This window comes from Melanostigma gelatinosum (assembly GCF_949748355.1).
Source record: "Melanostigma gelatinosum genome assembly, chromosome: 3".
NCBI lineage: Eukaryota > Metazoa > Chordata > Actinopteri > Perciformes > Zoarcidae > Melanostigma > Melanostigma gelatinosum.
The window spans coordinates 13,759,979-13,783,893 of record NC_136636.1 but is presented as its reverse complement, the minus strand read 5'-3'; the positions used below and the strand labels follow the sequence as shown (position 1 = coordinate 13,783,893).

Genomic DNA, 23,915 nt, shown 5'->3' with positions numbered 1-23,915 from the left:
AAAAACACCCACCATATACAAATGTTTTGATGCAGTCAGATCATTGGGATCTGCATATCACAGTGTAGCACCTGTACCATCCAGCATCATAACACTACTTCTTGTGCAATCTGAGCCCCCGTCTGCCACAAATCTTAGCATGTAAAAAAAAGATTGTTGTTACAAATAATAACAATCGTCATTCTCTTTTCTTGCCACTATTTAAGCGAGGCGGTTTGATTCACCGGTTGCTCTTACTTACCGGAGGCCTCACATGTTTTCTCTAACGCGTCACACGTCACGTTTCACCCTGCGTGCTGACACAGCATCAAGTGAAATCGGATAGTTGTCATGTGTAGCGTGCCTGTGCCTGTTCCTTTACTAATCTTCATGTTTACTCCTTCAACACGAGAAGGACCTGACTCTCTCTCTTATTGCAGCAAGATATAATGTGCAATAGTTACCTGGAGTTATGTATAAATCAGATAAAAGTATCATACAAAATATTGGCGAAATGGAAGGCCTCAATGCTAACAATGCATGAGGTGGAGATACAAAATAGCACAATCCCTGAAACAGCAAATACTGTGTGTCCATTAACTGCCTGGCGATGGTCATGCTACACTCATTTTTACTGGATAATGGAGATCGCTAAATGCTTAATTGTCATGTCACTGGTTGTCTAACAATGTTTTTTTCTGTCTTCTTACTATGTAATAGATTAGTTAATTAAAATCTCTCTCTGAGATACAGATGCTCATTTATAGATAGTCCCTTCACTGCATTATTTTCCTGATTATATAATGACTGAGGGTGTTGTTTTTCCACTTTGTGCTCTCGCTGGGTGATGGATGGACTCTCTCTACACTGCTTGTAGGGGAACTGTACCCAACAGTGCCCAGAATGATAGGTATGCTTGTTGATAAGGAACAGAGAATGTGTTCGTATTGTAGTGTGTTATATTTCAGAGTGTGCGTCTTTTACACCGTAAAGGAATTATTCTAAACCAGAGCATGTTCTATAAAAAAAGAAATGACATAGTTTATGATGAGTATTGACTGTTTTTGTTTGGTGTTACTGCTTTGACAGTATTTTTTTCCATTAGTCCCCACAGAACTGAGAACACAGAGGCCAACCTCCCAGAGAGCCAGGACTTCTTATCGAGCATGGAGGACAAGAAGAGCCCTCAGTTTACAGATGCAAGTTCAATATTCCTATATCTGTATATACAGTATATACACATCTACATCTATATATACAGTATCTATCTATTCATCTATCTATCTGATAGATAGATAGACTTGCGTGCACTATCAGATGACCTAACAGGTTTATTCCTCTCCCCTGTCTTGCATCGGTTATAGTTTGAGGGGAAAACCTCGTTTGGGATGTCTGTCTTCAACCTTGGCAATGCGATCATGGGAAGTGGAATCCTAGGACTGGCGTACGCCATGGCCAACACAGGAGTCGTCCTGTTTTTGTAAGCTATTCAAATGCATTAGATACACTCAATATGTAACACAGATATTGTCTGACTTATTTTCTTCCCGCTTTCCAGCGGAGGTCTGAGTCACACATGAATAGCACCCAATTGTGTTGTAATTGTCTTGTGGTCCCTGGTTATGACAAAGAGGCCGATGACACAGGGCAGATTTGTGTGATAAATAAAGGCCCAGATTAATAAGCTACTGGCAATCATTTACTCGCGCTACAAACAGCCGCAATCGTAATGAAGGATGCAAAAATAACCAGATTGTTTCTGTGTGGGTGATTCTCTGGAACCAGTTGGCGTATGTGCTGCACATATGAGGGGCTTAACGTATAAAAACCTCTGCAGCAGAATGGTCTGTCAGGATGAAGACGTCATAGTCGACTGCAGCTTTCAGGTTGAACATTTCTATTTCAATGCAGATGCTTTTTCTACCTTATTTAAATTCACTGGAGGTCTTCTGACATTTGAGCTGCAGTGAGCGCTCACAGTTGTTTTGGTCTTTTTGTGGTATTTATCGACAATAAGAAAAATACAGAATATCTCCAGCCCTGAAAGCTTATAGACTTGAAGCATGCTTTCAGGAAATATCACAAGCGTCACCATTTCATTGGGTGTCATGTAGTGGGGTAGCTTCATCATCAGCACTTTTGTTGACCATCCAATCGGTCTCAGATTTATCCTGCCTGAATTTTCTGCCATCGGCCAGACCGGATCTAGTCGGTTAGACATTTCTCAAGTATTGATTTATGGTGGCTGGATTCTGCATAAACATGCAAACACGAAGCTCTGTGGTGGAATATAATTCAAATTTGGTGGTGGCGTAATATCGGACTGATGGGCTCTCAAAGGTTTGCGTGTTCATTTGGGTCTTTCATGCGTTCACTGCTTCTAAAATCTTCACTTTTTTCATCAGGTTTCCAGCTGTGATCTGTCTTTTTCTCAAGAATAATCAGGCTGGTTTTTTTCCAGAGGGTAATCTCACCAGATGGCACTGACAACGTCAACACTTTCCCCTGCTCGTTTCCTCGTGATGTTTCGACACCTCTTCCTGGTGGTCATAGAGATCGTTAGGTGTGCGGTGTGGAAACACACACCCTCCAGACTTATATTTCTTAGAAAATGCAGGCACTGCTGTTAACTCAGCATCCCTCAATTGAAATTACAAGACAGAGTATTAGTGAGAGGTGAAGTAATCTTTGGGATGTTTGTATTAATCTTGGATTGGTTTTAAGTGGATTTGTAGTCATGGTGAAAAACTTGATGCCTCTCCCTTTGTAGGCCAAAGGCAGTTTGTTCATTTCATACCAAACTCAACACAACATAAAGGTGATGATGAGGTCATGATTCAATCAATCTGGGAGTAATGTAAAGCTAGGTTTAAATATTCCCCAAGGACGTGATTTGAGCTCTTTTCCAAGGCAGTCATGTCAGGATTTGTCTCACGTGTTAAAGAAAGCTTCTTATTTTGAGCTGACTTGTGTGACTGTGGCTTTTCAGCTGTCTGCTGTCTGGACTCTGTGTCACTGAACATCAACGTCTTTGACACCAAGACAGGAGCTGAGTTGAACCCCATTTAACTCTGATGAAAACACGCAACCTACTCCTGTGCGAATTGATAGTACGTGCACCAGTTAGCCTGTAGTTATCCGTCCTGTTAGGGATGAAAGCTTGTGTCTTTGTGTGCATATCTGCACGATCTTGTATCAAACAATGGAGTAGGTACTGAGAAATACAGGCAGGGTCGGTTACAATTTTACTTTTTTTCACATTGGACTCCAGGCTGGTGTTTGCCTTTTTTCTTAACAGTGTCATCCTGAACCTTAGGTTCTGCTCCTTAAGGGGACAGAAGACCTAAAAATGAGGCGACCATGTTTGCTCAAACACGGGGAGGTAAACAAATGCAAAATAAACACCAACAGCAAAATAATACGCCTGTTGCTGAGTATTTTTTGTCATATGGGTTGTTCTCATTCATCTCCACTGATGGGTCGTCTGCTGAACCTTTTGTGAGGGTCGATCGATCAGTTCACATTTCACAATATGTCCACATTTGCTCATAATCGTCAATGTCTTTTGAATGATAACCATACAACTATAAATATATTGTAAAAGGAAATAAAATGAAGAGTGATGTTGTTAGTCTAGATTTTGGAATGTCTTTTGTTTGACTTTCCCTTTTGGCCCGATGTTTCATATCACACAGAGTTTTGTTGGCGGGTGCAGAGGCTTCAGCCCGCGAGGAATGCAGCGGGGTGGAAAGCTGTGAGCAGAGCTACAGTTACCCAAGTGTGTCAGTCTGTCTGACTGTCAGCAGATCCGTCCTCCCATTGCCACTTGACTAACTAAATCCTCCACTGAAAGTCAGCCCAACATTCTTTCACATAGTATTACCCCCCCCCCCCCAAAAAAACCCTTGTTAACTGGCCAAGAGTTGAAGTCCAGTTGAAAGACGTGCGGCCTGGCTTTTCCAAAAGAAGAGAGGAATGGAGTGTGTGTGTGTGTGTGTGTGTGTGTGTGTGTGTGTGTGTGTGTGTGTGTGTGTGTGTGTGTGTGTGTGTGAGAGGGAGCTAATGTCGCCAATGGTAACAATAAAATCGGAAATAGTTGGAATGAGGCGGACTGGGTCAGGGAAAGTCAGTAGATCAGGGACCCATTCACAAAACTTCGCCATCTTAAACACCTCCAGTAGAGACAGATGTTAAATCCAAGTAAAAGATGTAGCTTGCGCACCTCATGGGCTAATTTAAGAACAATATCCAAGGAACCAAATAGAAATCCGATGATCAAATCCGCAAAATAATTTAAGGTAATCACTACGTCAGTACTATTTATTTTCAAAAAGCGTACAGTGATCAAGAGTCCAAATGGCAGTGGGTCCAGCAGGCAGGCAGGATAGCAGATAGCTACACTAGGAGGGGAACTATGTGCAGAGTGGCTGACGAGAGAATGAGATGCAGGTGAGGAGGAGGACGGGGAAGGCCAGGCAGAGCTGATGAGGGAAATGGCAACAGGTGTGTAGGTGGGAGGGGATGCCAGGTGAGCAGGACTGGCAGCAGAGTCTCAGGGCATCTGGTGGACGGTTAGAGGATGGCAGATCTGGGGAGTGAGAGGAGGGCTCATGGCCTGGGGGAAGTGAGTGGGAGCTGGAGACAGGGACAGAGAGCGAGGACAGGCAAAAACGGCAAAAGACACTAAAGTCCTCATGCCAAGAATGCATGAAGAGGAATAACATGTAAAAATGGATAATATGAGTCGGTGTGGCGAGTCTATTCCCTCTTAAGGAAACAACTCTGTCACTGAAAATAGAAGGAATGACTGTTGTTGACTGACGTGGGTTATTCCAACACTGATGAACAAAGATGAGAAGATTAATGTTTACAGAGGATTTTCCCTCATTCTGTCAATCTCAGCAGTGTTTCTTTTTGAAACTGTCCATCTGGTGTGTGTGTGTGTGTGTGTGTGTACGTGCTTACTTACTGTGTCAGAGGGCAGAGAGGCTGACATGGCAGCCTCCTTGTCTCAGCTTGAGTAACAATCCAGGCTAAAGCAGAGCCACAGGGACTCTGCTCTTCCAACACAATCTATGTACCGGCATGCAGAAAATGTATGCCTATGCTGCAGCTGTATAAATAGCCTGCAGGGTAATGTGTGCTGTAAACATGTAACATATAAAGTTGTTGAGAAATGAGAATTCTTGGTGTAATGATGACAGAAAATGAGTTTTTTGCAGGTAAAAGAAGAGGCAGTAACACTGTCAGTAATGTCTGTTGTTGCATGTCTGTTTCAGGGTACTTCTAACAGTGGTGGCAGTCCTCTCGGCGTATTCCATCCATTTACTGCTGAAGTTGTCTGGTATTGTAGGTATGTATGCAGCCTGACAACATGCATCTTCTGATTCAAGGAATCATGCAATGTATTATCATTTGCATTTAAAGGCAACCAGTGCATTTCCATTCAATTAATACCGTGTGCCCTGGCTGCTTTCTCATCGACGTGTTCAAAATATACATAGTCTGCTGGAACACACAGAGTGTTAGATAGAACAGGAAACTATGGCTTCCTGCTCTTGTGCCCAGATAAGTGAGACCCAGACTCAGGTCAAATAGCAGCATCCAATACATAATAGGACAACAGCATCAGATTATTTATTTATGAACAAGGCAGCATTTTGGTCATGTTTTGTCAGTTAACTAAAGCATCTGCAGCTAGCAGTGACCACTTCCTTTATTTTAAATTGAAAATAATTTAAAAAAGAAAAGAGTCTCAAGTTGCCTGCGGTTTTGTTCCATATTGGAACAGGTTTGTTTGGCCAGCCTCTGCAGTGTTCTGAGACCAATTTATAGTGTTAGAAGACCTTTATGTTGAGGAATTAGAAAATGATCCACAACCTCGACAGAAACACTGTCTGTGTAGGTGGGCCTACTCTTTTTTTAGTCATTGATCACTTTTGGTTTTGCTCACATTGACGGGTTATCATTAGTGCACCTAAAGGAAAGCTCTCTCATCTCTCTGCTGTAGGACTGTTCATTGTCAACAAAGGTGGTTTTATCTGCAAAATAGCAAAACCTCCAAATGACCCTCTAAAGTCAGATATGATAAGATTGCAGTGTGTGAACACCTAATACTCTATGACCTGCTGCACAACAAGTTGTAATGTATGACCGTAATTAGATTTACATTCTCTTTACAGTCCTAGACCTTGTTAGTATGGATTTAACACATTGATAAAATGCTTTTTATTTGGCTTTTGTGGCTCAGGTATTCGTGCGTATGAGCAGCTCGGCTACAGGGCCTTTGGTACCCCGGGGAAGATGGCGGCAGGCATTGCCATCACGCTGCAGAACATTGGAGGTGAGGACACACTGCCATCTGTCCTCACACTTACACACTTACACATTTATTAAAATTTCTTCTGACGTTTCTGGGATAATTGTACTGTATGATTAGAAGCTTGGGAGTATGACTGTATAAGGAACCATGTAGTTGAATACTAACTCATCGTTTGTATCTTCTTTCCGCAGCCATGTCCAGTTACCTGTACATAGTCAAGTCTGAGTTTCCTTTGGTCATCCAGGCCTTTCTGATGGTGGATAAACCTGAAGGGTGAGTGGTCAATACATGACATAAAAGTTTTCATTCAAACTATAAGACTTTAGATCCTTGTGAGAAAATCACTGGCAAAAAAATAAACAAATCAAATACTTAATTATTTCACTCAACTTCACACGAAACAATATCTTTGAATTTGTAATCCTGAAGATTTCAGTCCTAGTTTATTAGAACTGCCCATGGACTCTGGTGGTAATAGCAAGTACAGTTCAACACCACAGCAAACACTCCTTGAGCTGCTACTTTGTCAGAAATACAACAACTGGTGTATCTTTCTACAGCGCTGCCAAAGAAACTTGATTGAAATGAAAGTAATTCCACTCACTTGAATTAATGCTTGACATACATCTGGATCAGTGTCACATCTGTAAACACCGCCATGCCTCCTAAAGGTTCAAAAGTAACCTGCTCATGATAAAAGAAATTGTAGTGGGCATCCCGCCACTTCACTACGGGACCTTATGCCGCCGTCCTGCCTGTACAAGGATTTCAGCCTCAACAAAGAGTTGTGTCAGGCTGTGCCAGTTGGCGGGCCTGGTGATGCTCAGGATGAAGGGAGCACCTGGCGTGAGAACAGCTGTGATAGCGACCCTGGAGAAGGAGAGCAGCACAGCCACTGACAAAACACAGCTCGACTCCACGGCTGAAAACGTAAACCACGGGATATCACTGGCCAGTGCAGGTGGCCTCAGAGACAAACAACACTCACTTCTTTGGAAGGGATTCCAAGTGTGATGTTACCCCCTTGCACATTAACCCTTACCCCAGTTAGAGCCTCTCTTCACCTACTTTTCATCATTTGTGAGAAGTATTTGAGGAGGAAGGGGGAGAAATGGGAGTTTATTATAAAAGTGCATGAACTGCGCTTTCCTCAATCTATTACGTGCTACCACGTTTGCTCGTAAATGTTTGGATTGATGTGTCCCACTACATGTAGTCACTGTAGAGGGGATGTGCTGTGACAACACGTCCACAGTGTTTTCTGGTGTCAGCTCTGCGTCCTCTGTTTAGCAGTGATCTGGGACACGGTCAACAATCGCTGTTTATTTGAAATGACAAACTAGATTGTCCCAGTGGCATTTCATCCCGTCAGTGTGTCTGTGTTTAGATTGCAAAACTGTACACGGGGTGGACAAAATAACAGGGACACCTCACAATCCGATGCAAGAAAATACAATAGCTCTGCAACAAATACTACTTTATAATAGAATATGATTATTTAACAGTGTCATCGATTTTAGTTCAACTCTGTGATTTGTGGTAGTTTGTTGTGCTCTTGTACTGGCACAGAGTCGACAAAAACTGAAAATGAACACCTTCGCACAGACAGTTGTTATCACATGGCCGTTGCATTGCATTGTATTGTATGGTGCTTTCTGTTTTGTCCTCCTGCTACACACATGTGTGTGTGTCTATTTGTGTCTCTGTGTGTGTGTGTTGCTGACCCTGGTCAGCTCACACGCACTATCACTTAACACCTGAGGCTGCGTCTGTGTGCTTGTTCAACCAGTCAACTTATCAGAGAGCCGCTGGTATTTCAGTACAGAGAGTGGTACATGTATATCTGCTTATCAAGCTTTTATTATGCCTCCTAATCATATTATTATTATTATAGTATGTTTTTGTGTAAGTGTGTATCAGAGTTGGTGAGATATTGTGACCCTGGTCCAGATGGCTGTAGGGCAGGATGACAACAGGATAGATGAGCCTCTTGATCTTTGAGAAGTGTGTGTGTGTGAGTGTGTGTGTGTGTGTGTGGCCAAAAACATCTCTGCAGAGCCTCCCACCTTAAACAAGTCAAGAAATGAATCAACCCTGCTGTGTCAATCTAAAAATAGCTCACCGAGGGTTGTTTCCTAGACATGGCTGTGCATGAAACAGCAACATGTGTCGGTCTGTCTGTCATATGGTTTGCCACACGGCTCACATGCCACTTAGTCATGATGGGTTTTTTGTTTGGCAGTAGAATGTAGCTACATGTTAGTTTCCACTACTCTCTGTGTCAGTCAGTGGACACCATGTCCATGTAATCCATGCTAAGTAGTAGGAGTAAACAAGTCAAATTATAAAAATGTATAATATAATTTATAAAGAACATTTTCTCGAAATTGTATCTCAAAGTCTGGGTTATAATTCTCATTTCTGCTGTCAAGTTTTAAAATATTTCGTCTAAAACTACCATGTGTAATTTGTGTGTTGTATTTACCTCTCCTGAAAATATTCCAGTGAACAACTCAGAAGACGTGACCTCTGTGTCCCAGCTATAGCCACAGCTCTTAGTGTCCAGGGAGGAAAGAGGCTTATTTTTTCCACTCTAGATATTTGATTATACGGCGACCAGTGATTCATTCCTGTTCAGCTGTGAATAAAAATACTTGGCATCGCTGTGGAGGTATAAAATAATCCTCAGTCAGTAACTGCTTTTTCCACCATGTAAGCCTTATTTGTGTGCACCTAAGCTTCTCGCTGTTCACCCACTTCCCCCCCCCCCCCTGTGTCTTCTCAATCAATATCTGACACAGTGCTTAACATGATTGAGATTGAGAGGGGTGTTTGAGTCGAGTACTTCTAAATCAATACGTTTAATTCTCTTCCTCTCTGCAGTGAATGGTACATGAACGGGAACTACCTTGTGATCATTGTATCTATTGCAGTGATATTACCTCTGGCTCTCATGAAACAGCTAGGTAAGTATATCACGTCCTCCTCACGGTGGGATACCCATCTCATGAGTCATTTAGTCTGGGCTTACTTTAAAGTTCTGTCTTGTGTTACGTTTTGCATGAATCGGTTAAAGCCAGACGATGTAGCTTGCTGAACAGCGGTCACTGCAGCTGCAAACGACAACTACGGGATTATCTTAACTGCTGGACGACTGTTTAGCATTGAGCAAAAATGCTGAACTATTGCAACGGCATCACAAGTGACATTACTGAGTCTCCCAACTGACTCCGAAATGTGTGTTACCCAGCAACGTTTGCCCTAAGTTTGCTAGCAGTATCCATCAAAAGCTGACGGTGATGTTAGACGAGTAACATGAATCCAACTTTTCATTGTTAAGAAGAAGAATGTGTTTCTTTCGCTTAAAAGTTGCAAAGTCTTGCTTTAACAAATGGTTTTGTAATGTTAACACAACTATACTACTATTAAATCATATTTAAAATACTTAAAGATGAAAATATGGGAATTAAGCCATGAATATTGTTTATAAAATGTGGCCTTTGCTTGCCAACTTACTTCATCCCAACGTCCTGCAGGGCTAGAAGCAGTAAAGGAGCTCATAGAGTTTTATGTGGTTGCTCAAGGACACTTCAGCCTCAAGGCTTGGATCTTGGTCTTGTGCTTGAATATCAGTTTGCATAACGACCTTTAATCCTTGATTAGGTATTTTAAGAGGGGTAGCAATGGTTTTTATTTATTTATTTATTTTAGAGCTTCCACGTTAGAGCTGAACTCCACATTTTCACTGGCAGAGAGAGTCTTTCCCTCCTCTCTTCTTCTGTCCGTGACCATTCCCACTGTTGTCCTCCTGAGATGTCCCTCGGTACGTGGCTTGTGCCCCTGCATCTTCAAGCCACACCTGAATTCATCGTGTAGCCATGCCCGATAATTGCCAAGACACTGCGAGACTGCAGAGGGGTTTACTCTTCCTAAATGAATCAGCCTTTGTTGTTCTTTTAACACACACAAATCCAATGTGTTTTCGCAAGTTTGCTCAAGAGTCATGTGGGTCTGTCTGCATTTCAGCGCTTTAGATGAGAGAGTACATGAAACGAAACAGATGGAAAGAGGAACAAAAAAGCAAGGAGAGCCAGTTTGGAAGTGAGAAAAGGGGGCATATTGGCTGACCTCAGCCAATATCTGTATCTTGTTGAATGAATAATTTTTCGGTAAATCAACTACAAATACATGATTAGACCCTATTTAAATAATTAGGTCCTAAAAGTTGGAAGTTCGCTGGAACATGTGGGCATTTTCATCAGAACTGCTCCGTGCTCCACTGAGCAACCTTCAGAGGGATGAACGGGGCGCAGACGCCGTGTCAAGTTCTCTTCATAAATCCTGGTTAGCGCCGTTAGCTGTGAGCCACTGGCTGAGGCGGCGTCATGTTGAGAGCCGTTCAGAGGCAATTGAAATGCTCCCAATCTCGTATGTTGCACTTTTAAATCAGTCTAGTTCAACACAAGGCTTGAAGAACATACAGCAGAAGATACAGTTCAAAAGGAAACTTTACCTCACTGGTGATTCATAATTTGAAATAAGCAGCATTTGTTTATTTTCAAACCCTAACCCTATGCATTTGTGTTTTAGGATACCTGGGATACACCAGTGGTTTCTCCCTGAGCTGCATGGTTTTCTTCCTCATTGCGGTACGTCCTCTATACCTACATGTAAACTAGGCATCATGTCTTGTTTCTTGTCTGTTGGCAGAAACATCAAGGTAGCATATTCACATGGACTGGGACTTTTTCCCCCCTTCCTACCGCCTCTTTAGTATTCCCTACTCTCTCTACTCATTGCCATCGACTAATGTTTGCATGCTGCGGTTCCAGGCTGTGTTGGTTCTCCTGTCTTTCGCTGACCTAGTTTTGGCTGTGCGAGCTGTAATCAACGCATCTCTCTCTCTCTCTCTCTCTCTCTCTCTCTGTCTCTCTGTCTGTCTCTCTCTCTCTCTCTCTCTCTCTCAGTACCATATTTTCAGCCTGTCTTTATGCTAACTGTGTCCCACAGACTTTGTTGCTGCTTACTGTAACGCCTCTCCTCTGCACTGCACAGGTCATCTACAGGAAGTTCAATACCCCGTGTCCATTTGTGGACTTTACATTCAATAGCACTGCCACCGGGCTGAATATCAGTGCCATGGATCCTGGTGGGGCGCCTGATCCTGCCTGTATTCCCAAAATGGCCAACCTAAACTCACAAGTAGGTTTTTTTGCGCATGATACTCGGTCTGAAACTGCAAAATCCACCTCCACTGTCATGTTCACTGACCGCCACCCACTTATGTCATAGTCATCTTCAGCATGTTGCCAGTGACCGTTCACAATCCAAGCATGGGAATTGCACTTGGTTTGAAGCACTCAGGGCTTTTATCAAGCTGTTAATGATGGACAATAGTCTGTGATGAATGCAAGGATCAAAGATTGACAGTGACCCCCGACCTGTCAGCGGAGGAATACAAATTGCTTTGACATTCTGTTGCTTACAGTGAGATCATCAAGTTTGCTCTTTGTGGGCCAGAGAGATGGGTAATGAATTAAATGGGAAAGACCTAACAATTCCCTCAGTACCCTTATTTTGTATACCCAGTACATACATTCACAGCAGGAAAGTACTCTTGAAGCACTCTTAATGACAGCCGGATGTTTAATTTGTTTTATTGTAACTCTACATCACTTCATTTTATTGAAACGATGTTGCTTTCCAGAGCATTTGTAAATACTGCCCGGTTGTTCATATCAAGTCTTTATTGCCCCTTAAAGATGTATGAGACTTTCCTAGCCCAGACTCAAAAGACCAATCCCTGCTGCTCAGCAGCTTCCAAGTAAGGCATTCTTAAATAGGCTAAAACTTGGCCCGGCCCAAGTTAATCGCAGGGAAACAATTAGCTCTCTGTGATATATCTGAGGGAGTAATGGGCAGTAAAGCGCGATGTTGGTGGTAAGACGTCTGGGATGGCGCTGCTGTATCTATGGTGACCTGTTGGGGTTCATTTTCAGACTGCCTACACCATCCCCATCCTGGCGTTCGCCTTTGTGTGCCACCCCGAGGTCCTGCCCATCTACACAGAGCTGCGCAAGTATGTTCTTATGATGGGAAAGTCCTGCTAACGTTTGGACAATAAATCAGTTGCATAACAAAGAGGAAAGGTCTGATTTGTGCCTGGCTGATCACAACCTAGTCACATGCACTGCTTTCACTTTATTTTGAAATGCGTTGACACTGCTTGTATGATGAGGCATGTCGTCAGTTCAAATGTATCATCCTGCCTGTTGCAGTTTCCTACAGCTAAAGAAGCCCCACAACTGAAGATTGTTGTTTTTCTTCAACTGTGCTACATGCTTTCTATATGACAGTGGATGCCCTGATGTTATGTGTGCGTATGAGTTCATGTATGTGTGTGTGTGTGTGTGTGTGTGTGTGTGTGTGTGTGTGTGTGTGTGTGTGTGTGACATCACATGGCAATATCTTCTGATTTCAGTCCCACCAAGAAAAAGATGCAGCATGTGGCCAACATCTCCATTGCAGTCATGTACGTCATGTACTTTCTGGCTGCCCTCTTTGGATACCTAACTTTCTATGGTGAGGCCTGGTCCTCCTCACATTGCAGAACATTATGCACATCTATCATCAATCTGTCCGTCCAGCCGTCCATCTATTTATCTATCTATCTGTCTATCTATCTATCTGTCTATCTATCTATCTATCTGTCCATCCATCCGTCCATCTATCTCTCTCTCTCTCTCTCTATCTATCTCTCTCTCTCTCTCTCTATCTATCTATCTATCTATCTATCTATCTATCTATCTATCTATCTATCTATCTATCTATCTATCTATCTATCTATCTATCTATCTATCTATCTCTCTATCTCTCTATCTCTCTCTCTCTCTATCATTCTATCTATCTATCTATCTATCTATCGCTCTATCTATCGATCTCTCTCTCTCTATCTGTCTATCTATCGCACTGCGCTTCTTAATTTCTTTTTCCATTTACGTTGATTGTTTTAATTTAATGTCACAATGTTATCAGCACAAGTCTGAATCACTGTGTTGTAGCAGAACCGTCATCCTGAAGGCCGTAAAACTATCGTGATGCATTTTCCCCCTCTAGTGGTCATATTGTAGACCTTACATTAACCAAATATACCGCCAATGTCATCCACTGCAATGAAAAGACATCATGATTTATGAAGGTTTTATTGAATACAGTAGCATTTTACCTATATTTAGGATGTTAATAAAGCATGATTTTTGCATTATTGTTATCTGTATTGTTTTAATATATACCAGTTCCTATTCATATTTGACTTGTATTATAAGTATGTTATTGATTAATTATCACTACATGAGGAAAGGACAAGTGTTCTTCCTTCATTCAAACTTCTCTAATTTCTTTTTTTGAAATCTCTTTCAGGTGAAGTGGAACCAGAGCTGCTTCACACCTACAGTCGCATTGACCCGTATGATACTTTGATTTTGTGTGTGCGTGTGGCTGTACTCACTGCTGTCACACTCACTGTACCCATTGTGCTCTTTCCTGTAAGTACAATTTTAGCACCTCAAGTTTACACATTGGCTCACTTCCGTAAATTCTTGAAGTTATTTTTTTTCACGCAGTGACAATTGAAAATTGCTTCCCTTTGTTGTTGTTATAATCAGGTGCGAAGAGCAATCCAGCAGATGGCATTTCCCAACAAGACCTTCAACTGGCCCCGTCACACCGCCATTGCCTTGGTTCTGCTCACTTTCATCAACCTACTCGTCATCTTTGCTCCCAACATCCTGGGCATCTTTGGGGTCATTGGTAGGTTGGAGCAGCACTGGCTGGGACATTTAGACAGAATCGGTTACTCGAAGATGCGCCCTGACAAATCCCGAGTATAGCTTCCATGATGTCTTTAAAGCGAGAATTCACGGAAAATCAGTTTCATGAATCATTTTCTGCTTTTTGTCTGCTTTCCAGGTGCCACATCTGCCCCTTGTCTCATCTTCATATTCCCTGCTATCTTCTACCTTCGTATTGTTCCCAAAGAAGAGGAGCCAATGCGCTCTTTCCCCAAAGTCATGGTGAGCATCCCATGAGAAAAGACATGAATTTAAGTTCAAATCAGGAACTTTAGGTTGGGTTCGGTGAGCGTGACAACAATGACATTTGTAGACAGTAAGACAACATCGATAAATATAGAATGATTAATGTCACAGGTTGCTTTGTATACATAGGGTAGGTGGATATAACAGTATATACACCGTGCTTAGATTTGTAATGTAAATATTTGTAATTTGAAAATCTACATCCATTTTTTTTATTGATATGGTATAATGTAGCATTGTTTTAAATTCTGTTCCTACGCATTGTTTTTTCATTGACGGTTATTTTGAGTTCGTCGCAATTAATCAAATGTAAAGAGAAACTTAAAGGGACAGTTTTTGTGTTTTGAAGTGGGGATGTTTATGGTATACAGTATATCCATTATCAGTGTATTTTTCACAATGGATTATGATGGTCATCACACGCTCAGTTTGGAGAAGCAGACAGGAGCACTCAGCACGGAAGCAAAGCCATGTACTGCTGTGGACGGGGGCAGCATCACAACGCGCTTTATCCAGCTAAAAGAAAGGCTTTCTAAATAAATATATATCCATTTAAGTATACTCTATATTTAGAATAGTTTCTGATGGGAACTGAAAGTTCCAGTATCCATACTGTACAGAGCATAGATAAGTTTCACTTTTAGAAATGGCTGTCAACAAGATAAAGCGGTGAACATATTCTCAGTATGGCGTACACTTAATTAAAGGGAAATAGATTTATTTTAGTTAAGCCTTTCTCCTGGGCGGCTAAAGTATGTTTTGCCGCTGATCCTGTCCACAGCAGTGCATTGCTTTGCTCTTGTGTTGGTATTTCTGTCTGTTTCTCTAAACAGGGAGCATGCGGACCATCATCTACTGTCGGTAATACACTGACTATAAGTACCTCCTACAACCCGACTTCAACGTATCCAAACTATCCCTTTAACTGCAGTATGATGTTGTTTTTGTTTTTTTTAATTCTCACAAATCAATGTTTGTGTCAACCAAAAATAAATAAATAGTATTGGTTGGGATTTTTACTAAGAATACAACTTTTTCAGTCCCAATAGCAATACCCGGGCAAAACTGAGTTCCAACCGATACCGGTGTTTATTAAATAAGATGTACGCCTCACTCTGTGTGGAAGTAACTGGAATAATTCTTATATGTGTACGGCAACATTTGGCTTGAATTAAACATTGCTTTCCTAACTTTGTAAAAAAAAAAAAATAATTGAAATGCAGAGATATAAATGTACTGAATTGTTATTTGTTTTAAATAATTAGATTTGATATCAGAGTGGCATATTGTTAACAACACTCAATCCAGCTATTTGAGTCGGTATCGGACCCATATCCGCTATCAGTATCGGTATCGTTGCGTCGCTAATATTTACCTCTACAGACAAAAATGTCTCGTTGAAGCCATTCACGTATTCAATGATATCCGATGGTAGTTACTGTGAATATCGTGACGCTGTCTAAAAAGGATGTGATATGATAATCTCTCTGTCCCCTGTTCTTTTGTCACTCTCTTTAACTCACTCTTCTCTTCTAGGCCGGCTGTTTTGCTGCGATAGGCGTCCTGTTCATGATAATGAGCCTCAGCTTTATCATCATTGATTGGACATCAGGCAGCAGCAAAGCCAGCAGTGGTCACTAGGCACCACCTTCCATTTTGTTGTTCAGGTTTTATATTGTTGATTTAGATCTGTGTTGTGATGTTAAAGTTTTTACTTTGAATTATGTTTGACGTTGAACATGCCCTACCTTGACCAGTGACTGCAGATCCAGGCCCGTCTACTGACTGGAAAGTTGATCGTTGAATTTACAAATTTGGCCACGTGCATAAAGATTAATGTTGACATTTGGTAGGCTGTGCTTTGTGAGATGGATGTAAAAACGAGATAAGTAGCAATAGAGAAAGCAGCTATCATTATACGCCTGTCCCTGCGTTGGTTGGGATCAACTGCCATCCCTGTCTTTTCCCTAAAATGATCTACGATCTGCAATCTGCTACTCAGATTAGAGTAGACCATCTGAGGCACCTCCATTTTAACTGTTGACAAAAATCTACTCAATGATGGACAATTATTAATTTATTACGTCAATTATTATTATTTTTAAGTTATTTGAATAACTACATATTTGTCACTCTGTGCAACTGCAGATGGAAGTAGTTGTAAAAAATATTGCACAGAAAGAAAGATAAGTTAAAGGAATAGTTCAACATTTTCTGGAAATCCGCTTCAATTTATACCACTCTCAATACTGTGTTCAGCAAATTTGAAGTTACAGCCAACAGATGGTTAGCTTAGCTTAGCAAGAAGACCGGAAAATGTTGAACTGTTTTTTTAGTGTGTGCACCCTTTCGCTCCTACTCCACTAACGTGGTTATTTTAGGGTTTGGAGTTGTCAACATTCTGGCCTCTGACAGAGCGGGGTGCTAAACCACACAGACAGTATGTCGTAAAGTGTTGTGAGCACATTTATCAAAACATTCCGACACAATATGATCAAGATGTATATTTTTATTATGAATCTCAGAAGATGCAGGATGGACTGATGACCTGATCCTCAGCTCGTCATTTCAGGTTAGGAAGGTTTTTAAATGACTTGGCTGTCCAGATCACCACATAAAACAATGCCTTGTGTGCGCAGTTTGTTTTTCAGTGTTACTGTGGTGCAAATGAAAGAAAGAATTGGTATACCGAAGACCTCATCAGTTGGATTGTACAGATCAAAGTGATCAATTAAATGAAAACAAAAGTCACTGCTCAGTGTTTGTAATGATGGAGGGAAGATTTATTTCCCTGAAAGATGTGTTGTTTCTGAACATTTACTGGAAGTAATCAGAGATAACCAAAAAAAACAACAACAGGGTCACTTCACCATGTGGTTAGTAACAGTTTGGTGTCTGTAAATATTTCTGTGTCCAGCACAAGCTTGATCCCTAACAGAAATGACAGACATGGGGTGACTGTCTCTTTAAACAATTTTGAAAAGTTTGTGGTTAGCAATAGCACTTTCCGCTGATAAGCACAACGTCTTGTTGCCATAAATAAGATTAAACACAAGCAAATGCAAATCCCATAATCGATAGATGTGATTTAAGGGCATGCCCCTTTTGTATAACTAAATCGTTGGTGATGTAATCAATCTAATGTAGCTAATGAGCAATTTAGCAATGCATCGATGGTGTCATATGGATGTCTTCTCAAACATTACTTGAAATGTTACGGTTAGTTTTCCTGTGAGCCCCTGCTGCCATTCGTTTCCTCCTCTGGTCCGTTCTGTAGCTGAAACCACTAATCGGTTGGATGTTCTGGTGTCCGTGTCGTTTAAAAAAGAAAACATGGCTCCACTGTATTTAAACCTGGACCTATACTCTGATCAAGTATAATTCTAGTATTCCTCTCCTGCCATTGATAGATTAACTGTTTAATAAACTGTTTTGAACTTCATGTTTAATGTTTATTTGGTTGAATCTGATCCAGTGATGAAAAACAAATCCTGTCAATGATTGATTTGATGTGGGTTCCTTTTCTTCTATTTGTCTTTTATAGTCAGTGGCATATCATCAGTGGTAAAGTTTGGGTTGTTTCTAACTTCCTTGCTGCTTGTTGGCAGACAGTAACTGTTTAACTCTGAGTTGTTAGTGAGCTGGTGTACCGGCATATATCTCAATATATTTTTTTATGATCAACTCTGTTACACCAGACAACAGTGAGTGCCGTGAGGATAAGTCAGTACTGTCCAGTCAATTGGTTAAAGAAACCTCTTTTAATCCATTGTATCTAGATATTTGGTTGTCTTAATGTAAGTGTATGCAGAGGGAATCATGTGAATCACCCACTGGGGCGTAACATAGTGTTTGGTGTTGTTTAACCAATGCAAGTGTTATATTTATCCCCAACTTCCTGTTCCTGGTTTGACCTTAGTGAGTTTTTCAATGGTGCACACGTAAACCTCACAACATGCAACAAAAATAGAAATAAACATACACTGGGTTAGTGGCGGATACAAGATGATTTCTGATGACTGCTTTTTAGAACTCAGTGTTGTTAATCTCCCTCTGTGTGATTTATTCAAATGTGTATGATTGAATAGTAACATATTAAATATTTGCCAGCATTTATAAATACTGTATATAAATGTATACCCTTTATATTATATATGCATATCTAGTTTGTACAATGTAGATAGCTATTAAAGTTTTAGTCCAATTAAAAATATAAATGTAATCATTTGTCCTTCATTTCATGTTGATTTTCTTGTATCTCTTTGATGCTGGCAGTTATTGTACTGTAAACCATGTTGCAATAAAGATAATGAGGTAACAAAACATTGATCTCTCATCTGTCAGATATGATCAGAATGATGATAATAAAAATAAACATCAACGAAAAATGTTAACGGCTTTAAATGGACCACTGTGGCTAAGCTGTAAGCATTATATAACCTGAAAACATATTGTTATGCGCAAAAAGGACACTGCGATTATATGATTAACTTTTAAAAAAATATTTTATTCATGTAATATTTAAATATCAGTAACACTTTGTAAGACAAAAAGGTGTAAGAAAAGGGAGTTGTTAATGTGTCTCCTGAGGGTCATGAGCAGGTCCACAAGGTGACACTAAAGTGCTGTGGTTGCATTAGCTGTGGAGTTATGTTATCCTAAAGGTAGTTACAGATGACGTTGCAGATTAAGAATAAACATATTTTTCAATGAAATTTGAAGCACTGTTAAACATAGTAGACCTACAGTTCGTTAAAATGGCTCCATCTCTCAACCAGCTACAACATTAAAATGATGTTTGTGTATTACTGCATCAATAATAACAAATTATATTTCCATATCAATATAACATTTTAAGAGGGGAGATTATGCAGTATTCTTACTTTTATATATTTCAAGAGGGCTACATTTAGCCATTCATATTTTTTGTAGCAAGTAAAATACATCTTTGAATGCAGTACTTTTACTTGTAATTGAGTGTTCTTACATGGTGGTATTTCTACTTTTACCTCCGTAAACAATCCTGTTGTATGTATTAAAACCGTAGGTTGTGAAAGGGGGGGGGGGGGGGGCATCCACAGGTACACCGATTAATGCTGCTAGCTTTAACCCCAAAATGTAAACCATTAAAAAACACCTATAATCTCTCTTCTGAACTGTAGAATCATATAGACCCCAGATTTATCCACTTGAGGCAGTATAATTCAGATGAAACTGCACGGCAGCTCTTGAATGAAACGTCTTCCCCGCCTTTGACTACATTTCCCATGAGGCACTCGGAGTGGGCGTTTCTTTTCTGGTGAGGGCTGGCCCTGCTGCTGCTGTGGAGTCCGGGAGGTGACGCCGGCGCTGTCTCGCTGTTTTGTGTGTCGGACGGAGGGGAACTTCACGGCGGCTCCGGGTGTGGCTTCAAACGTGATAAATCTCAACGCGGGGAGAGAATGCGCAACAGCGACAGGGATTTTTAAAAACAATCAAAAAATCCTCTCCCTTTCCTCCTCTGAAAAGCGGGCAGTGTGTGTCTGGTCGCCTCACTGGCAGCAGGAATCCGTGTGCTCGCTTTTCAACAGCTGGAATACTTTTTTTTTTTGCGCTGAACTTCTCGTGTGGCTCGTTCTCGTGTGTTTTGAATCTGCTCCAATGGTCTGCTGTAGGAACTACCGAATCCGATAAAAGTCAATCGTCCACAAAAAGTTGCTCGAGATTTGTTTTCGGGACAACTTCTCCGTTCTCATTAGAGACAACCACTGCTGGCCTGATTGACTGAATAACCGAGTGTTTGGGAATTTCATGCGTTAGAAATCCAAGTTCACGTCGCAGGAGGAGACTCCGTCACGTTTGATCAAAAAGGGAAGTCGCCTTTACTCAACTTCAGCCCTTGTTTTTAGGTTGTTTTCTTTCGGACACAGCCCATAAATATATATATATATATTTTTCCTGGTGATATTTCCCCACTAAGCAGCAGTCCTGAAGCGCGCACTAGGAACCATGGGGTGTACAGTCAGTCAGGAGGATAAAGCCGCGGCCGAGAGGTCTAAAATGATTGATAAAAACCTGAGAGAAGATGGAGAGAAGGCGGCGAGAGAAGTGAAACTGCTGCTGCTGGGTGAGTAGTCTGCACCGACACCAAAGTACCACACTAACGGTTTCACAGCAATTGCGCAACAGCATCAAACACTTGACCAATTTGTACAAATATGACGCAGCAGCACATCAGACAAAAAGCCCAAATTCTATAAATACATGTTGGCCTTTGAAATGTGGCTTTCATTCAAATACTGCCACTATTGAAGCGTTTTTTTTTCCAGTTACACCAGAACTCTTCAGTGTGTGTTCAATCACCTCCTTAAGAGACAAACGTGGCAGAAAGAAATGCAGTTTGTGTGTGTGAGCGTGATTTTCCACCGCCCAAGTTCACCTGTTAAAAGTAGCATGTCTCGGTGCCCTCTGACCTTAATTCTAGGCTCTGCTGTGAGATAAATGTGCTTTATTCAGCATGTTTTGTAAGGTTTGGAGTTGAAACACCACTCTTGAACACATGGTTCCAGCAAAAAAAGATGGCGTTAATTGCTAAACCCTGGATGTTGAGTGAGAGATCAGAGCAGAGGGTCTGGTTTCTTTTGGACAGGGCAGTCAAAAATAGTCTTATACATTTGCAGCGCTTTCCTCCCACCAGGGCTGAACCGAGGGGTCTGGTTGATAATGAGTGGGCCGCTGTTTGGATAGGGGGTGAACAGCCCTGACTGTTCCCAGCACTGGCCAGAGCTCACACACACGTAAACACAAAACACAACTGATTTGAAAGTACTGCTTGTTAGCAAAGAGACACTTTCCCAGGCTTTCAAACGTCTCTCTGGTTCCTTTGACTTTCTGCTTTGTGACTGCAACATAAAGCTACTGGACTTACTGCTTTTGTCCTTTAATATTGAAGCCATACTGACATCTTGTTTTTTTACTTATCTTTACTTATCCATTTTAGATGGTTCTACACGAAGACTTGCTTTGCAGCTCAGACAAGAAAGAAAGTAGCAAGTCTCATTGGCTGCTGCTTATTAACTAATACTTTTGATGTATTAAGTTAAGTACTGCTTACGATGTGTTGTATCTCACACCCAGTGATTCGCACTGTGGAAGTTACTGTAATTATTGCTCCAAGGGAATCTGTGCGGTTTTGAGTGAGTCATTTTGTTACAATATACAGATTTTTATTGAAAACCTCTCGCTGAACATATGCTCTGCTTCAAAGTAATATTGATCCTGTGAGCGGAGAAATATACTTGAAATATTATCATTTTCAACCCCACTTTCAAACCCTCCTTTCTATCGTGTCAACTGGAAGTAGTTTGGTTATTTAGTTAACACAGATTGGTAATCACAGAAATTGATTTGTCATCCTCTCTCCTGACACAAAACAGGAAATGATGCTTAAATTCAGAGGGAACACATGCTGTGCTTTTGTCTCCTGGGTCTTTTGAAGAGACGGCTGCTTGTTAAGTTGTGCCCCTGGTTAGAAGGCTAATTACATACTCTGCTTTGTACAGCAGGTCTCATATCAGTAATTACCATCCGGCGCAGTGTGTGTGTGTGTGAGGGTTGAGAGGGATTATAGGAGAGGTCTGAATCTGAGCCACAGGTTTGTCAATTTGTGCATAAAGATTCACGTCATGCAAGAAAGACTATTTCCGTTGTGCATTTAAAAATAATAAAAAAAGGTGTCCCAGCATGCAAAGGCTGCGGCCGGATTATAAGGAGGATTTTCTGGTCTCTGAAAAGTGAAATGTAAATTCTAGTGAAGTCAAAGAGAGTGTTTCAGGGCGTTCTTTCTGTGATTCATTGAATAATAGCTTCGTGGTTGTAGCTGAAATCGTGCTCTATCTCGCAGTATGTGTGACAGAGGTGTGACATCAAGCCTCCAGGTATGCTTTTCAGCACTGCCATCTGCTGCCATGGTATCTGTTGGAACAGCTGAGAAAAAGTCTCCCTTCTGCCTATGTGTGGCCACACCAATAACGCCTCACTTGTAAATTGTTACTGTCATGTGCCTCCTAGAGACTCTTGAAACGAGGTGTGGAAGTTGAAGGATGCCTGTTTCTACTGAAATGACTGATCTCTTTTTGAATCGACTCTGAACCGCTGCCTTACTTCAGCAAGCAGAGGAAGTCTAACCACAAACTGCTTCATCGAAATGTTCACACGTAACATTCTTACCTGGTGCGAACAAACGGATACAATTAGGATCTCCATCGGTTTCCCTAAAAGAAGGCTGTTTTAGATAGTTTTGTCTGGTTAGACGTCCCCAGAGAAAGCAATTAGTTAATGAAACAGAGAGGACTTCATACCGCCGAGGCTTAAGCTTTCATTAACAGGAAGCACTCATTCACAGGCTTCCCTGCTGATTCTGCTCTTTGATTGACATTTAATCTCCTCCCCATCTACAGTCATAAATTCTCCTCTCACTTAAGTTGATTTTCTCTATTCTTTGGCTTCCCAACCTCCAGCTCAGCACAAATGAGAAGTTCCTATTGGCAGCATACTCTGCTTGAACCGTAAGAACAGCAGCCAAGTAGGAGGAAATATCTCTGCATGATTCAGCACACACACACACACGCACACACTTCTGTGTTAATTGTACATAAACACATTGGCTCAGAGGCTTCATAGGCAATGCTGTTGTGTAAATATGCTGGCATACTGAATGCATGCTGCCTGTGGCCACAGTAGAAAGCCACATCTACCTCTAACATGAATATTAAGACATTTGACTGAAAACATCTTGGATATGTGTGCACATTAAAGAAGCATGCAGCACAAGCGTGTAGTGGAATACTTCCTGTTCCCCCCACAGCTGTCAGCCTGACGGGGTAGAGGTGATGAATGAAGGAAAATAAAGACGATGACAAAGATGCTGATCATGTTCTTAAGAGAAATGACTTGGTCTATTTAAAGCGCTGTTATTCATGTCCTTTGAGATCGGCGGAGGTGTTGTTGTTTCGTGACATGATGTAGCATGCACTCACTGCGGTACACATTCATGACTTGGTCGTTGCTTCCGTGTTGAATCTGATTCCATTCCACGGCCCCTCGTGGTCACCGCAGTGAGGCCGCCGTACTGTTTAGCTTGCAGCTGGTATTATTCGTGATCAAAGCATCAAATGGTTAGCCTAAAATGAAGGCGGCAGCCACGTTTCATCCCTCATGCCACGGAATGAGAAATGTGCTGTTGCTGTTTCCAGGCTAAGAATATATTATCCTTGTGAGGAGAGGGGCTGTAAAGAGAAGCTTGTATAACTCTGACACGGTCACCGTGACTGTTTTTTTACCAAAAGACACCGGCCTTTATTATAGCAGTGAATGGTTTTCACCACCGAAGAAAGGAAGAACACATGATATGAAACCAGTCGTTTTCACTTCCTCTTTTATCTCGACTCGCTGCCGTGTGCGCCTGCTCATTAATCTGCATGCTTTGCTAAAGCCTTCGTAAAGGAAGTAGGGAAATGGACTCCAACGAAACATCCGGA

General features: G+C 41.4%; 2 protein-coding genes across 2 annotated transcripts in view; both read left to right on the top strand.

The window, feature by feature from the left end:
- LOC306775915 (sodium-coupled neutral amino acid transporter 3-like) overlaps window positions 1-18,589 on the top strand; it is a 31,397-nt gene extending 12,808 nt beyond the window's left edge. Inside the window, exons 3-17 of the mRNA XM_079266484.1 lie at window positions 857-889; window positions 1,085-1,178; window positions 1,344-1,459; window positions 5,259-5,332; window positions 6,230-6,322; window positions 6,493-6,574; window positions 9,185-9,267; window positions 10,892-10,950; window positions 11,357-11,503; window positions 12,301-12,380; window positions 12,783-12,883; window positions 13,721-13,845; window positions 13,966-14,110; window positions 14,270-14,373; window positions 15,934-18,589. Of these exons, the coding sequence (XP_079122610.1) occupies window positions 857-889; window positions 1,085-1,178; window positions 1,344-1,459; window positions 5,259-5,332; window positions 6,230-6,322; window positions 6,493-6,574; window positions 9,185-9,267; window positions 10,892-10,950; window positions 11,357-11,503; window positions 12,301-12,380; window positions 12,783-12,883; window positions 13,721-13,845; window positions 13,966-14,110; window positions 14,270-14,373; window positions 15,934-16,038 (1,441 nt within the window). The 3' untranslated portion in view covers window positions 16,039-18,589. The remainder of the gene's footprint in view (window positions 1-856; window positions 890-1,084; window positions 1,179-1,343; window positions 1,460-5,258; window positions 5,333-6,229; window positions 6,323-6,492; window positions 6,575-9,184; window positions 9,268-10,891; window positions 10,951-11,356; window positions 11,504-12,300; window positions 12,381-12,782; window positions 12,884-13,720; window positions 13,846-13,965; window positions 14,111-14,269; window positions 14,374-15,933) is intronic.
- Window positions 18,590-19,771: 1,182 nt separating this feature from the next.
- The window catches only part of LOC306775476 (guanine nucleotide-binding protein G(i) subunit alpha-2-like), a 50,591-nt gene continuing 46,447 nt past the window's right edge, over window positions 19,772-23,915 (top strand). The window contains exon 1 of the mRNA XM_079265917.1: window positions 19,772-20,503. Coding sequence (XP_079122043.1) covers window positions 20,386-20,503 — 118 coding nt within the window. The 5' untranslated portion in view covers window positions 19,772-20,385. The remainder of the gene's footprint in view (window positions 20,504-23,915) is intronic.